At 40.6% G+C, this 15,815-nt stretch overlaps 1 protein-coding gene and 1 long non-coding RNA gene across 2 annotated transcripts in view; both read right to left on the bottom strand.

Moving 5' to 3' along the window:
* rau (RA domain-containing protein rau) overlaps positions 1-2,167 on the bottom strand; it is a 36,278-nt gene extending 34,111 nt beyond the window's left edge. Inside the window, exons 1-2 of the mRNA XM_086914441.1 lie at positions 1,613-2,167; positions 327-546 (exon numbers count right to left, since the gene is read on the bottom strand). Of these exons, the coding sequence (XP_086770567.1) occupies positions 327-530 (204 nt within the window). The 5' untranslated portion in view covers positions 531-546; positions 1,613-2,167. The remainder of the gene's footprint in view (positions 1-326; positions 547-1,612) is intronic.
* A 4,656-nt stretch (positions 2,168-6,823) lies between these two features.
* LOC105735116 (uncharacterized) lies at positions 6,824-15,737 on the bottom strand. Its single transcript, XR_015294207.1, has 4 exons — positions 15,623-15,737; positions 15,448-15,526; positions 14,676-14,898; positions 6,824-7,236 (listed from the first exon to the last, which is right to left on the bottom strand). It is a non-coding gene; the product is annotated as an uncharacterized LOC105735116 (long non-coding RNA).
* Positions 15,738-15,815: the final 78 nt, after the last annotated feature.

Here is a 15,815-nt window from a genome sequence, read left to right as displayed (position 1 = left end):
CTCTTCCATGAATCTCATTAACACGAGCGAGCAAGGACACACGTGGTCCAGCTGTTAATAAGTGCAATCGAATCGTTTTATTCTCGTTTTCACGAGAAATTCGTTTCAACGCCCGTCACGGATAACGGTTTTGTTCTTTGCTCGTTTGCTTTATTAGGAACCACGTCATTGCTTTTTGTACCCTCCTGCCTCGCTCTCTACCCGTTTAAACGCGCCACTCTTTCATCTACCACGATCTTTTATGCGATTTGATTTCGAATAGAAAGAATAGAACTCCTGTTCTTTCTTCTTTTTTTTTTTTTTTTTTTTGACAATCGCTGACTTACCTGTTGTGACGTCGCATCGGAGGGTGAGAAGCTGGAAAGGGCGGTTAGGGGTGCAAGTGAAGCGCAGGAGGACGCTCTCGAAGGCGGCGGTGTGTGTCCAGGGGTAGGACTTCCGCTTCCGCAGCTACTCGTACCTCCGCTCGAAGCGAGACTCACGCTGTCCGCTCGTCCTCTCCAAGGAGAGACTGACACGTGCTTCAGCATGCCTCTTTGATCTCACCTGGAACCACAATTCCATTGTTCTTCCTTTTATTTATGTTCAAGATATGATTTAAGCGTCAAATGATATATTTTTTAACTCGATAGTTAAATATTCTTTCGGATATTTGCCGTATAAATTTATCTTTCCGTTTAAAAAAAAGTACAACTCTCATATTGCTGTCGATTTATTTATTACAAATTCGAAGTTATTATTATCGTAAGGAATTTTGATTTTTATTAAAATGAAGATTTTGATCGAGCCATTCACGGTAATAATAACTAATTACAAATTTAGATTTTTCCAACAGGCAAAGAAAATTAAAAATTTTGAAAACAGGTCGTTCCAATTCCGTCCTTATCTCGGAAGCTATTTTATCCCAGATAGGGTAATATGTATGCGATATTTATCGAGAATAGAACGTTTATAATATAATATAATCTCTTCAGGCTCTCTCCTCAAGGCCGCAAAAGGAAAGAAGCGTGGTGAAGGACGTTGGATAATTATCATGGAGCAGCGGGTGATTGCCGAGGTAATCTGGTACCGAGTGGTTTCTTAGAAAAGATTAAGTGCCATCGACGTAGCAATTTCGTATGTATTGGCGAAAACAGTATGACTAAATAGACGAAGGAAAAGCCCTTGGAACGTCGCGTAAACAGCGTAAGAACGACGCAGCTGCGCGCCAGAAACATCAGCGAAACGCGTGAAACGGCTAGAGGAGGAAGCCAATACGTGGCCCGATTGTTAAATGTTTCCATAACAAGGAAGCGAAAAAAGAAGAATAAAAACCATTCTCACAGCGTTAACTGTACACCCCCCTTTATTAATAATAAACAACTATTCTACGTTTGAAACTCGATAACGCATGAAAACGGTAACACGTTACGTTTCTAAGAACATTTCCTATCCGATATGAATTCAATATATATCATAAAATCGATCGTGTTAATTATATCCCCCTGAATTAGAGGGGCATACCGACGAACGCAGTCTAATAGGATATCGTCACGTGTAGAGAAGGATGGACGAGGATCGATAACGTTATCGATACAACAACGGTTATGAATATTCACACGCATGTACTCACTTTTTACGAATTCACAGCTGAGTGCAGCCCGCACTCGCGGTCCGGTGCATACGTCAATGCGCGGGAATCATGTTTACACTTGGCGAACAAGTGGCATTGAGTGCATCCAATACGATGTTACACCGCTACGACGCTTCCAGACGAATTCTCTTCCCCCTTGAGATTGTCCCTTCGATTAACAACACATTATCTATTGAACAGTCACTGTCGTTAAACCCTCTTCGATTTCGTCCATTAAAATATTAATTTTCGAAAAACTGGATCGACGCACTGTAGTGTACGATACACTTTACGCGAAAAGGAAAAAAAAACTATCTTCGTCGACGTTTCACGATTCACGAAATACGAGTTTATTTTTTTTATATTCTCAGTTTTGCTTTTTCCCCCTCGAAAAACGATTGCGAAAAATTCGATGCACGGACGAAGAGAAAAAATACGTGAAAAAAACGACGCGCCTCGTCCAGCGTTGAAATCACCCGTCGCACCGAATACGCGACCGTTCCACACGCGACGAGAGCTGCGCTACGACTGAAGGGGACGCGTGTGCCGTTGTGTAAAGTCGGCGTAGTAAACTTACGAGGCGTAGAGGAAAGAAAACGACCTTCCTGCGAGCGTACGAGACTCGTCGACCGTTCTATACTCGCTATCTCTCTCTCTCTCTCTCTCTCTCTCTCTCTCTCTCTCTCTCTCTCTCTCTCTCTTTCTTTCTCTCTGTGAGTGCGGGGGCGTGAAGCTTGGATATCGTATGGTCGTGTGTCCACCCTTCTCTCCCTTTTTTTATTTCGATTTTCTTTCTTTACGCGTTATCTTTTTTTATCTCGAAGATTGCAATTTTTCAACAACGCGTGGGCGTTCGTAAGCCAGAAGGATGTCCGGGGTTTAATTCGCTTTTTGCTTTCGTCTCGTTTCGCTGACCCTTCATTAGTTCTCAGGGGTGCATATATTAGGAAATGCACAAGTCGGCGAGAATAAAGGATACGCGAATTGGACGGAACGGGGTTTAACGAGGTTTATTTTTAAAGAACGAAATGTGTTGGTTGGTAAACTTTTTTCAAATTTTCGTGTTTCGATACGTAATTTTTTTTTTTTAAATATTCGTGTTTCGTAATTATTTCCTATTAAATATTGTGTTTAACGTAGCAAACTTTTCCGCCATAACTTTGAAAAAAATTTGGTAATCTTCACCGTAATATTAAAAAAAAAACATTTCAATTTTTAATAAAAAAAAATAGTTACTCTCTACTCATTTTTAATTTTTTATAACTAAACTTATTATTCAATCTAATAGAATCGTAAATGATTTATTCGTAGTACAAGTTATTTCTGATTTTTTTTTTGGTTTGACAAGAATGTACATCGTAAGCGAGAAGATACGTGATCAAATTTGAATATCGACGAACTTAACGACGTCGTATAAAAAAGGGGAATATAAGATACCTAGATTTGATATTTTACATAGGTTTTAAGTACGTGGGTACAAGTGTTCATTGGTATTTCTTTTTTTCTTTTTTTTTTTTTTAACGTTATAAGACGATCCAGGGGGTGAGAAGTAATTCACCTGTGACAGGTGACGCCTTAAATGACGATTGAAATTCTGTAAACGCCTCGTGTAGCTTCCTAAGCGTGTAAATTACAAAAGTCTTTGGAACAACAAGTTCTACCTACTAATGGATGTCACGCGCAACTTTCGAGATTCTGAAAAAATGCAGTCAAGCCGCTAATAGCTGCCACGTTTAGTTATTTCTATTCCATTCGTTTAGCAGAAAACTCGCCAAGCCTTTATAAATCTATAATATAAATAGCAAAAAATTATGGGTGATTTTCTTCGAAAAGGATGAATCGTATGCGAATCTTTCGAAACAAATAATTTAAACGCTATCTGTTTCGATATTCTAAAATATTTCTCATTTAGATGTGATTTTTTTTTTTTTTTTAAGACAATCTTTTTTTCTAACAGGAAATAAAAAAGATTACAACAGTCTGGTTTCTGATAAACTCCTACGCGATAGTTAAATCACCCACGACGAGTTATCTTTTACGCAAGTTTCGTCTTTGGACTTAAAGAAGATTCGATATTTTATTTATACGGCTGCATTGACAAATCGGGAATAGAATTGCAAAAGAACAAGGATCGCTTCCTACGTAATCGCACGAAATCATATGAACGTATGGGCGGGGATTACATACGTACGTAAGGAGGGAAAAAGAAAAAGATTTCACGTTGATTTCCCTCGAAGAGAAACGATAAACTCGCGTAGGAGTTAAGGTATAAATTTAATATTCATAATTCGTTATATAAAAATGTTCGTACTCACGGAAGAATTAGGATTATTTCCCAGATCCATAAAAAAAAAAAAAAAAGAAACGTTTCCTTTTCTAGTGCTCCAGATACAATCTAGACAAATTGTGTTTCCATCGAAGATGAGATACGAACGAAAGTTATATTTTTCCTTTCATTCCGGAAGAGAAGCGGCCAATTCTTATTTCCTTCTTGCCGGTCATAATCATGTTTACTTTATTTCTCTCCCCACGTAATATGAATATTCTTCCAAGATCTTATTGGGATTCCTTGAACGATTATCTTTAAAATAGATGAAAATATTTTATACGTTTTTTTCTCTTCGAACGTCATTTCGATCGTTCACAATGGCACAACGAAGAGGGCCGACACGAACGAAATCGATGAGCGTTAGAATAGGTTGGGTGGAGAATTGTAGAAAAGGAAGCGTATCATTACACCTGAGCGGAATATCCTTAGCAAAGGGACTTTCTATAGGGTGGCCTGGTAATTCGATGCTTGTACACATAATACAGGTGTTATTGTTAAAAATACGTCGATCAGAAATTTTGAAAAAAATTATACTTCTCACTCGCCAAATTTAAAAATTACGTCCTCCTTGCGTGTAGAATTTTTTCATAGAAGCTTTTCTATCGCTCTTATCGATATATTTATTATTCGTTCTTTATTATTCGAGGCCAATAAGATGCTGATATACAGCATTCTGATTCTGAGTGTCGGCACGATCGTGATGGGTTTTATAAAGATCCTTAAGTGAGTAGTAAGAACGAGTAAACACGGTGCAAGGCGAAAGTCGGTGTCGTTTCAGAGACGCGTGATATCGCGATTCCCCGGTGCAACGCTCTTCCCTTTTGTCGCGAACAACGAGCCTCCTGTGAGAAGCATTTCCCTCGGCGGTCTGGCTTCGTTCCACGACGATCTCAAGGAGAAAATTCAATTAGCCTCGGCAACTAGATCGTACTCGTCGCAGTTGCAATCGGCAGATAAGTCTGAAACATGTATGTCATGCGAAAAAGAGCACTCGAGTGTGACTTTCGATTCGCTCGTCCATCATGGAGGCACCTCCGTGGCGCGCCGTAACTCAGATCTCCTTCCATTCCATGAAACGTTCCACATTTTAACCAATGAAAGCGTCGTGACCAACCTAGAGAGTACTTAAATTCCGTACAATGTGGAGGATTGTAGTCGAACGAGGTCCGGAATCGTAAAAATCTCTTTCATATCTGAAAAGTCCTACTACCACTTGAACCGACAAAAATATCTCGCTTTACAAAGGACTCTTTTTGATGAAAGAAAACTGTTACACGGATTGGTAAGATAATAAAATTCCTAGAATAGATTTTGATTACAGATTATTTCGACGCGGAAAAATTGGTTATATAACGTTTGATTCTAAGATCTTACAAAAAAAATCTCAATTTTTTTTGGAAACTTTTCCCTCACTTCAAAGAACATATCAATCTTCTCGAATGCTAAATTCCAAATATTAAATACCAAAGATCATATTTTGAAATTATATTCTACGAAAGATTTAAATCATTATTGTTAAAGAGTCGCACAAAAGGATTAAAAATATTTTCAACAATTCATAGAGGAGGAGACTTGACAGACAGGAAAGGCGAAGGCAGAGAGCATATCGGAACCACGGTGGTCAGCCACTTTATCCTCGTGCACGCAGCGAGCGCATCCAAGCACCACTATATATACACGCCGCTATGGGAGTTTGGCAGCGGCGGTCCAGGCTCTCATGGTGTTGCGTTACTTTCCCACAGCCGAGTCTCTTCCTTCGTGTGCAATTCTTTTGCAGGCTGCACGGCGCACGCCCACCGTGCACCTGCACGAGCCCAAGACGTGTGCGCGTCACACACACCGACCAATCGTACATACGAATATAGAGGGCTCGTGTGGGTTTCGAGACGAAAACGCGGCAGAGAAGAGAATGAAAGAACGGGAGAAGCACGCATCTCACCTTGCAAGGCGAACCTGTATCGAAACCGAATATCGCCTTAAACCGAGTGTTACGACCTGAAAATGTTAGCCCCGAGGATCTTTAAATTTCAGGTTACGGGACTGTGGCGGAAACGGGCCGACAAAGCGCCGCGTATCGGTAAACTGTTCGACGCGCAGTTCGATTTTGACGAGACAATTGCAAGCCCTTTCGAAGAGGAACGTTGAAAAGGAATGAGACAAAAAATTATTAAGCAATATTCGTGGAAAAATCATCCATACGTATCATCCATAAATGTGTCGTACAGGGAAACATTTGTTTCTTTTTCTCTCTTTTTTCTGAAAATAAGAGAGGATTTTACTTTGTCTCGTAACCTGTTAACACGGAAAGGGTAATTGTGTCGAATTGAGAGAGAAAAAGAAGAGAATGGGCGATGGGATTTAGTGTCAATCCATCTACGTGGCATCGTTCAGCTTCCGGTCTGCGTGACGGGACTGATTTCCGGGACCGTTCCGTGCTGCATGCATTCAGAGGGACCCCAACATCGAGTGGTCTCTTTCCCCATGGTCATCGTCGAGTTCCTCTCGTTTCCCATGGGTGTTGTTTTTCGTCTGTAACTGTACACTAAATTCGATAACAGGGCGCTGTTCGTTCAATGGTTTGTTGTTAAACGCAAGGTGTTATCCTCGAGATAATTCGAGATTAGAATAATAGATTAAATAATTGATAATTACGTCGATCGATAATTTGTCCACTCGTTGAAAATCGGATGGTAATTTTATAAATTACTTACACGCGATTTTTCTTTTTTCCAACTGACACGAACGAGACAATTATCCTGTCAGTCGAGAAGTAAATAGTGTAATTGTAACGATAACACTTGAATAAACGCTCTAATCGGAGATAGAGTGAACAAACGACGAAACTGTAAAGAAATTTTCACTAAACACGCGAACAACGTGAATAAAATCATTAAATAAATATATATTTATGAGATATAAAATATGTGTCACAGTTGAAATGACTGGTTTCTTATTATACGACGATCTACTTTAGCGAGTGGAAATTCTTAGAAGTAAGCGTGCCCTATGCGCGATACGAATGTACTGTAATGCGAGCATCCTTTAGATGCAAGTAGCGCAAGAAAACCAGAGTAACGGAGTCCAAAAAATTTTAAGTGGATCGAGAGAAGCATATCTCTCGATTGCATATCCCGCGGCATTCGTTGTAACAAGATTCGCCGACGGCATCTACGAGTCCACGAGATAGTTCTTCGATGAGTTCTTCATTCCCATGAGTGTTGCTTTCATCGACTCGAAACCGTTTAAAGCCTTGTCGTTTCTTTCGGACCCACTTCATTAAATGTGTCAGATATCGCTAAAAACGATAAAAATTACATTTCAATTGGGATTTGATTGATCTTGCGCTCAAGTATCCGTAGTAAGAATGAATTAGAATGCCTACATTGGAGGATGCCAATTTTGTAGAGTATGAGAATATCCCACGAGGAAATAGATTATCGTAAATTCAGAAAGCAGCAAAAATCGATCAGCTTTTCTTATTCTCAAAAGTGTTTTCTGAATTCGTAGCTGGGAAAAGGAAAAGTCATCGAGGGCAGGCGAAAGTAGACCAGTCACACTCCAGGTGTTAAATCTATCGATCGATAAGCTCAATAACCAATTTCCGCTCCTTTCAGGCCGTTCTCGAAAACGTGTCAAAAAAATATATCTAATACCCCCTTGGGCAATTTGGGCCAAACGGAAGCATTTGAATTTATAACAAAGGGAAACGTACGTTGTATCACATCGAAATTATTCAGACGGAATATTTGCAAGCGATCTCGAAGGGAGCTCGAGCGTTACGTCACGGGCGTTTAATTAACGACAAAAGTAATTATTCTCGATGGCGTTATATAATGGATTAATTGGTTCCGAGTGTGTAGGATCGGCAATTCGGGAGCGGCAGAAGAACGCAGCAACACCTACTTGCGCTCTGATCATCGACTTATTTACTTGCATTACCGGTTCGTGAACTTTCCGATTTCTTCGAACGAGGTTGAGGGCAACGAGGGGCGACGAATATCGAAAAGGAAACCCTCCAAGCGGAAGTAAAATTATCCTCGATTATTCAAGCGCATCAGCAATTTTTTTTATTCCTCTTCGTTTGTTTTTTTGTCTCTCTCTCTCTCTTCTCTAATGTATAATAGATGATAAGTCGTATCAAAACGATGGGACGAGAATTCTATTTAATCTTCGACTTCCTGTTATGTATTGCGTATAAGAAGAAATTCGAGGCGCATCTCACGTTCGACAAATACGATTGATAATTCTACGATCGAGGCATACGCTCGTGTTCCATTGTTAAAATACTTTTTATCTTAAACGTACGTCACGTTTACGCCGCTGTAACTTGGTTGAATATCGTATGATGAGTAAGTTATGACTAAGAGGCCGGCGAGTATGTCATAGGGTAAACAATTCTGGTCGCCCACTGACAAACATCCACTGACAATAGACGCCGCGAGGGAATAAATCGTGTTTCAACCGCGGATCTATCGTAACCGGAGAATCGGGACGTATATCATCGTTCGCCGTTCGTGGATCCAGCGAGTTTCGTTCGTTGTGCCCTACACCTTTACACCTACGATGATCGTAGAAAATGTAGAATGTACAACAGATTCAGAAGAACTTTGGATGGAACTTCTGAACGTCCGTGAAAAGTTCAAAGTTCACGCGAAGTTGTAATTAATGGCAGTACTTGCGCGATGGAAGTAACCATTGCTCGGCCGATACAAGCCACTTCACCAATGCCAATAAATTCTCTTGCGTAACAGTAAGCAGCTCGGTGATAAAACGAATTTTACAAAGCCTAGCTCGTAATCCTATTTAAAATGGAATTGCAATATCAAAGAAAGAGAAACTCGTATCCTAATGTTAACGAACGATAAATATCAGTAAGTAATTTTTAATTTTTTCAGAATTTTCGAAGGATCGAGAAAATTTGAGATTCAAAGTAAAATTCAAGGATACTGATATTCGCAATCCAAAAAATAACGACTAAAAGGCTGCATACAAAAGAGAAATTCGCAAAGCTTCATTTTTCGTCGATTTTTATTTTCGTCGTCACGGTTAGATAGGTTAAGTTCCGCCGGAAGTGGAAGCGATTTAAGTATTGCCGGAAATACACGGGCACACGCCGTGGAATAGAATCGAACGGGCATTGTTCGTCGCGAAATCGCGTGTGCACCCGGAAGTGGGGGCTCGTTTCCGGAAGAAGGTGAAAATGGCTGACAAGATCGCGGCTCTAACGAGACGGAAAGTGATATTCTCTCCGAACGATTGACGTGCGTCAAACCATTTCTAATTTCTAATCAGATCCTCGGCCACGCTCGGATTGACAATCGAGATCGAAATCGTAGCGGGAGAGACGTGAAAGAAATTCGGTCGTCGCTCGTGTCATTAGAATTATTAGATTCTGTCACGAAAGATATACGAGCTGTTCCTCGAAAGACGTCCATTATTCCCGCGTGACGTCCATTTCCTCTTTCATCAGGATGCTTTCGCGTGTAATCATGCTAAAGTGGCTTCGTTACGTGAAAACGGTGGAGCGATGATCCGGAGCGTGTGTTTGCGTGTCGCGAGGGTGGAAAGGTGCAACAGACCGCGCCTTGCCAAGGGTGCGGCCCTACCAAGGGTGTGGTGTTTGATACTCGATTGTGGCACACGCCCGCCTCTTCATCCCTAATTTTCTTATTTTATAAGTGTACGCTGCTGGAAAATATTGCGCGTAATTAACCCTTTTATATCCTTTAAGTAATTTTTATTCATTTCGACTAATACGTTTAACGATCTTCAATATTCCTTCACATTTTCCAATCACGTTATTCCACGTTATACCGCGACGCTGGCAAACCACAATTTAATTTTACCGTTATCCGTGAACTAAAAATCGGGAAACAAGTCGGAAGGAACAATGCCAATTACTGAAAATTGTCTCCGTGTCTAAATTCCGCCACCGAAGTGTTTCGTTACGCACGCAACTGCCTTTCTTGCACAATGTTTCGCATACGCAGGATCGTATCTTGCTGTGTCAACTATAGTGCGCGTTCGTACACGCATGAATTTTATTCTTTTCAAATAAGCAGGAATGTCGGAAGTTACCACGACGTATGCATTCGGACATGTGCGAGATGCGATTAATTAATGTCGATAGGTCAGGTGCCGTTACCTCGTGCACCACTCGTTACGGGATTTACGAAAAAGTTAAGTCGTGAAATTATACGGAACGTGGATTGAGCAGAAATTATTATTATTATTATTATTATTTAGTTATTGTTCCCCAACAGAATTGTAAAGCCATAGTTGGACAATGGTACTCGTTACTCGTATGAAAACGCGCGTGGACATTTATCGAGTCCCGCGTTTTGTCACGTATTCTTGGCGCGAGCTACTACAGGATTCGACGATATCTCAGATATGCTAATAGTATACGGCAACGGCCAATAAATCACGGTTCGTTTGTTGATCTTTGATCAAAGCGTGGCTCGTGCAATCCAACGATAACTGTACACGAGTAAAGTGACGATGAGTAAATATGGCGTTGTTGCATGGAATGGAAAGATCGTTGATCTGTATCATCTATCATTTAGACAAGATGGGAACGCGAATATATCGCGAAGCGTTAATTATACGTGTTGTGAATCATACCGATCGTTTTAATTATGATATTCTAGCATTTATTCATTGGTCAAGCGTACGTGACACAGATTTCTCGAAGGAGGGACGATATTTTATCGAAGTTATGAGACATAATTCCGTATAAGGTATGATAAAGGCATCGAAGGATTTCCGGCAATAAGTCGGCAAAAGATAATTCTTTTCTGAAAATCGAACTTCCGCGGTATGAGTTGGAGAAACGGGGTGATTGGCTCGAGGTCAAGTTGCAACGATGTCTTCCTGTGATTCACAATTAGAGGGATCGCGTGCAAACTTGAAACGAATCGGATCGAATCAATTTCCATCGATTACCACGAAACTTTCTTATAATCGGATTTTTTATAAAATAAAAAATATTGGTATAAGATTATAGTGCAATAAAGCTTTGAATATTTTTTTTTTTTTTACGAATCTGGATAACTTACTTAAGTTGTACAAACTCTATAATCAAGTAGCGAAATAACTTTCAATTGGAAATTTTTAAATATTAAATACGTGGGAAAATAGTTTTAGTGTAATTAAGAAACAAGTGACATAAATTATTAGAATTCTAATCGCGGTGAAACTTGTTCCAGCTCTGAGAATTTTAACCAGCCAACTAATTTCAGGATATGATGAAGGTGCGATCGAGTTTTCACCACGCTGTGTTACGCATTTCCGGCGCCGTGCAATATGGGACCGTGCATACTTTATACTTTCGTTGCTTAAGAATTTCATATTTCCGGCACAAATTCGCCATTTTTCCCTCGGCTCTCCTTGCCATAATGAAATCATCTACACAGCTCTCGCTCTGTAATAAATTTATTTTCTCTTTTCTCAGAAAACGGAGTTCTGTTACGGAAAATTTTGTAATAAATACGTTAATTATTAGTAATTAACTTATGAGATGACCTAGTATAAGACGTAACGGAGAATCTGGGAACCCGAAACCTTCTGAAACGCACCGCGTTTCGACATCCATACCTTGGAACTGGTAGCGCGTGACCATCTCGTGTGATCTCGCGCGAACCGAGACGTCCAATTCTGGTCCCCAAATGTTTAATTTTTTTCTCAAGCCAACCGTGCTCCTTCGTTTTAATTAGTAATACCAACCATCCAATTTCCTCCAACGAGATCCTCTTGCATCCTCGTTTCAAACTCAATTGATCCATCAAGCCTGTTCGTATTCTCATAGCAACCGTATACTTTCCTTTCGCACAGATACTAGACTCAATTATTCACCTCAAAGGCAGAAAGCGTAATCGTTGCAAGATCCTAAAAAAAGAAAAAAAAACACGAACGAACGCAATCCATTCCAGTGCAAGAAATTCGTTCATCGCAATTGCAACTCTTCTTTTAGATCCAATGGTCAAAATATTAATTGGAACTTCCTTCGTACGTATAATTAAGGACGTCGCTGAATTAAATTGGTCGTTTCAACGGTACTCGAAAAATTATTTCGAACGTGTCCCTGGATGAGTAGCGTAGCATCTGACGCGAAATAACGTGGGAAGCGTCCTTCGCGTATAACGGCCTTCCTGAATCGCGTGACACAGGCAAATTAACTGTTCGTTACACATATACGCATCTTCCACGGTTATGGGCAAACGAATTCGTCTTGTTTCCATTAGTTTCTAGTCCATTTTCCAGCGTTGTGAGGTTCTCTTATCCTCTTGCTTTCGAGATCACGCAAGCTTCGCCATTTCCTCGACCGTTTCCGAGAGACTTCCTTTATTGTTCACTTTCACCTTTTCTTTCCTTATCGTTCGAGAAACGGATATTCCATAATTAATTATTTATCGATTAGACGTTTTAAAATTCATAGAGATCTCCTCTTGTTTTCAAGATCGCGAAAGCCTGGCTACGATCGTCGTTCTTTACCTCTGAGAAAGGAAAGCGATTGCCTTCTCCGTCTTTCTTCGTCTCTCCTCCTTTAGGACGAGCCATTGTTTCTGCAGAAGATGGATGGGAACCGCGAATGTGCCGCGATTATTTTCTCGGTAAACTCACAGCATTCGAGGATAAAGATGCGTTTATGGCGATAGAAAGTAACCTGAGACGGAGTTAAGTACCTCTGATGACTCAAAGATGACTCGCGCGTGAGAGCTTCTACTAGAATCGATTGATCGACTAATTTCTTACAATTATGCGTAAAAAAAAAAAAAAAAAAAAATTAATTTTAATTGTCAATACATAGCATGCAGAATGGGTTATTGCCTCCAAAGAGTTAAGATCTTCAATTTTAATTAAATTATCGTGAATTTCGACGTTGTTAGCTAAATCTTCTTTATCTATCGAAACGGTTTCACGCGAAGAAGCAACGAGCCATAATTTGCATTGCTAATGAAACTCGTAAAGTCTCGTGCCACTTTCGATGAGTTTCGTGTACCGCGTGGAAAAAGAATCTTTACGTGCCGACGTTAATTTTCGTTATAAACATTCCACTCGTTCACTGGTTCTATAGGGAAGATCCTTAATAATTACATCTACGAATAATTACTCTCAACGTTCGATACGAGCAAGATCGATCACGATCGAAGGAAACTTAAGGGACATCTCAATCACATAGGTCGTCGGGTTTCCGTCTGAATTCCTGACAAGGTAGCAACCAAGAAGCAGCGTGATACCGTACGAAGCAGTCTCGCATGCGACACAATCCACTCACACGTTGCTACGAAACGACATATACACGGTAGAAACACGTGCAGCTTACTTGCACACATGTTGAACGGGGGAACCGGCGAGACTTCCGTTGCTTGGGGCGTCGCGTCCGACTAAAAGGTGTAGGAATTCGATTCGATGGCGCAAAAAAGCAACGGTGTGCCCGCATAAGCGCGAACGAGGAAACACATTATCGGCACGGATAAAGAAAAAGGAAGAAAGTCGCACTCGAAGAAATTTGATCGTGAACGAAATCTTACTTTCCTAATTGTCGACAAAAATCACACGGTCGCGCGCTTTCCTTTTTTAGAAAGCTAAAATCCCCTTTGTGCCACGATAAATCAGCATATGTATACAATAAATCGGTAAACATAAAGCGTATAATTATATCGCGGTGCAATTAAACCGATGCGAAGGATATATATCGGTCTTCCATCATTTTTTCCGCGAAGAAATCGTCTTTTCCGCCTAGTCACCGTGCTAACTGGGGTCGAGAAACAACCTGTATATGCTCTCTAAGCGCGAGCATTGTACACAGGTGTATCGTACACACCATTACCGTGTACACGCGTGTACACGTACGATCGGTACGGTATAGAGGATGTAGTTAACCGAGCATTATAATATACAAGCGTCCACTGATACTACATCCATCCACCACTCTACAAACATAAATTCTGTCCTGAGTGCACGAGCGCTGGTAGGTGTCGTTTCTATTGTGCACCAAGACGGATGGACACGCGCGTGTACGGGGCGTATACGCATACGATGGACGCGATTCTATTCTCGTGCATTCCGAGCCATGCGGGTAGCACAGGGCTGCACGTTTCCTGTGTTCGCTCACGACACACAGCCAACCTCTCTTTACGCGTACGTAAATGCGTAAGAGCGTGTGCACGTGAACACATGCGCGATCCTGCGGCCGTAAACCGCGTGTTTATTGTCGCAGCGACGTGGCAGTACATGAGAACCCTGATGTCATATTGTACCGCGGTTCGACAGAAATGGATCGCGATCTGGTGTCAGTTTCTGTACTTCCGCTCGCGGCATACGCAATGAAACGCGCGTTTGAATATTTATCGTGAATAATACGTATTTTTAACTGTATTTTTGTTTTAATCGTATCTAGCCTTGTTCTCCAATTATTAATCCTAAATCCTCTGATTATTATCTTTTTAATAGGTTTCGAATCGACTATGATTTTCTATTGATTCAAAAAATCACGAGCCTATAAATTCTGACGATAATTCATATAGTATTTATGAACGAGAGATTAGTTATCAAGGGACAGGCTAATGAAAAGACGGGATTCAAACACGTACTGTTACGTCAGAGGCGATATCGACCGATCGATCAACTGGTATTAACCAATAGCGTATGGCCGCGCAGGTGCCTGGAAAAACGTGGGTTTCGCCGTCTCGTGGGTGGCTCGAAGGCTAGAAATCCATGATTTTTGCTCACCTTTCGAAAATATAAAGTTTTCGTTGAGTGTGAGGTCGCCTTCGCCCACGTTATTGCGATCGGTGAACAGCTGCGAGACACGACGAATGAAAAGTTGGTTCCTTTCCCGCGTAGGAAGACAACGAGACGGTGGTTACGGTAATACGTGCAAACTTGAGCCAATGATCGAACGTTGAAACAAAAAAAAAAAAAAAAAATTAATTTCGTCTATGGAATATAGATTCTGGAACACAGAAGAAAGATAAAACGGTTATTTCAATCATTAATTCAAACAATTGTCACACGATTCGATTTTAATTGAGGAAGATGCATCGCGCCGAGAGCGGTTATATGTCAATTGTTGCAAATTAATTGAGAACACGATGCGAGTGAATATACGTGATTAATTTCATTGCTTCTCTCATTCTCAGAATCCATCGATCACGTTGTCGGTAAAGCGATCTCGTGAACAAGGCGTCGATTATCCCAAATCTTTCAGACCAATGAAGTATCGATGACTGTCTTGTTATGTCAGTCAAGCACAAGAAGCCTTTTCAAGCAATTGTAACGTGTACTCTTAACGCAGGATACGTAATAAATAATAAAAAAATCTGAACTATTCATTTTTTTGATCCTCGATTTAAGTGTATGCAAGAGATACTCCTGATTGATAGATAATACTATATGCAAAAGATGTTATTGATAGATAATTTCTACGTGTCGATCATGGTAGATACAAAACGCAGACAGTGTGTATTGGAATTACATTACATTATTATGCGAGACACGGTACCTGTGAATGCATGATGGCGCGCGAGACAGGATCCTGCATCTTTACCTGTCGACCTGTCCATTCTGTTCCTAGCCAGGTCCTGAAAAAAACCTGTTTCGGCCACTACTGAATGCATTTGCTTCTGCTCTACCAACAACCAGTAGAGAGGGGGAACGATCTCGTGTTAAACTCCTACCTGTTTTCGATAAAGATATCTTCATTTAAATGCGCAAGAGGTGGCAGGGGAAGACTGAAGGAGCCCATTTATGCGTCTTAAGGCAAGCTGAAAACGTTATCTATTAGTTTCTGTGTCCATAGAAAAATCTATTCTTTCTTTTGTAAAATATATCAACGAAAGTTGCATTCTTTAAAACTGTCAATATAGATGT

The sequence above is a fragment of the Apis florea genome, unplaced genomic scaffold (genome assembly GCF_048593485.1).
Source record: "Apis florea isolate Af1SG1 unplaced genomic scaffold, ASM4859348v1 contig_3587_pilon, whole genome shotgun sequence".
In the NCBI taxonomy this organism is placed as follows: Eukaryota; Metazoa; Arthropoda; class Insecta; order Hymenoptera; family Apidae; genus Apis; species Apis florea.
The sequence above is the reverse complement of the archived record's forward strand: the minus strand, read 5'-3'. Positions and strand labels throughout refer to the sequence as shown.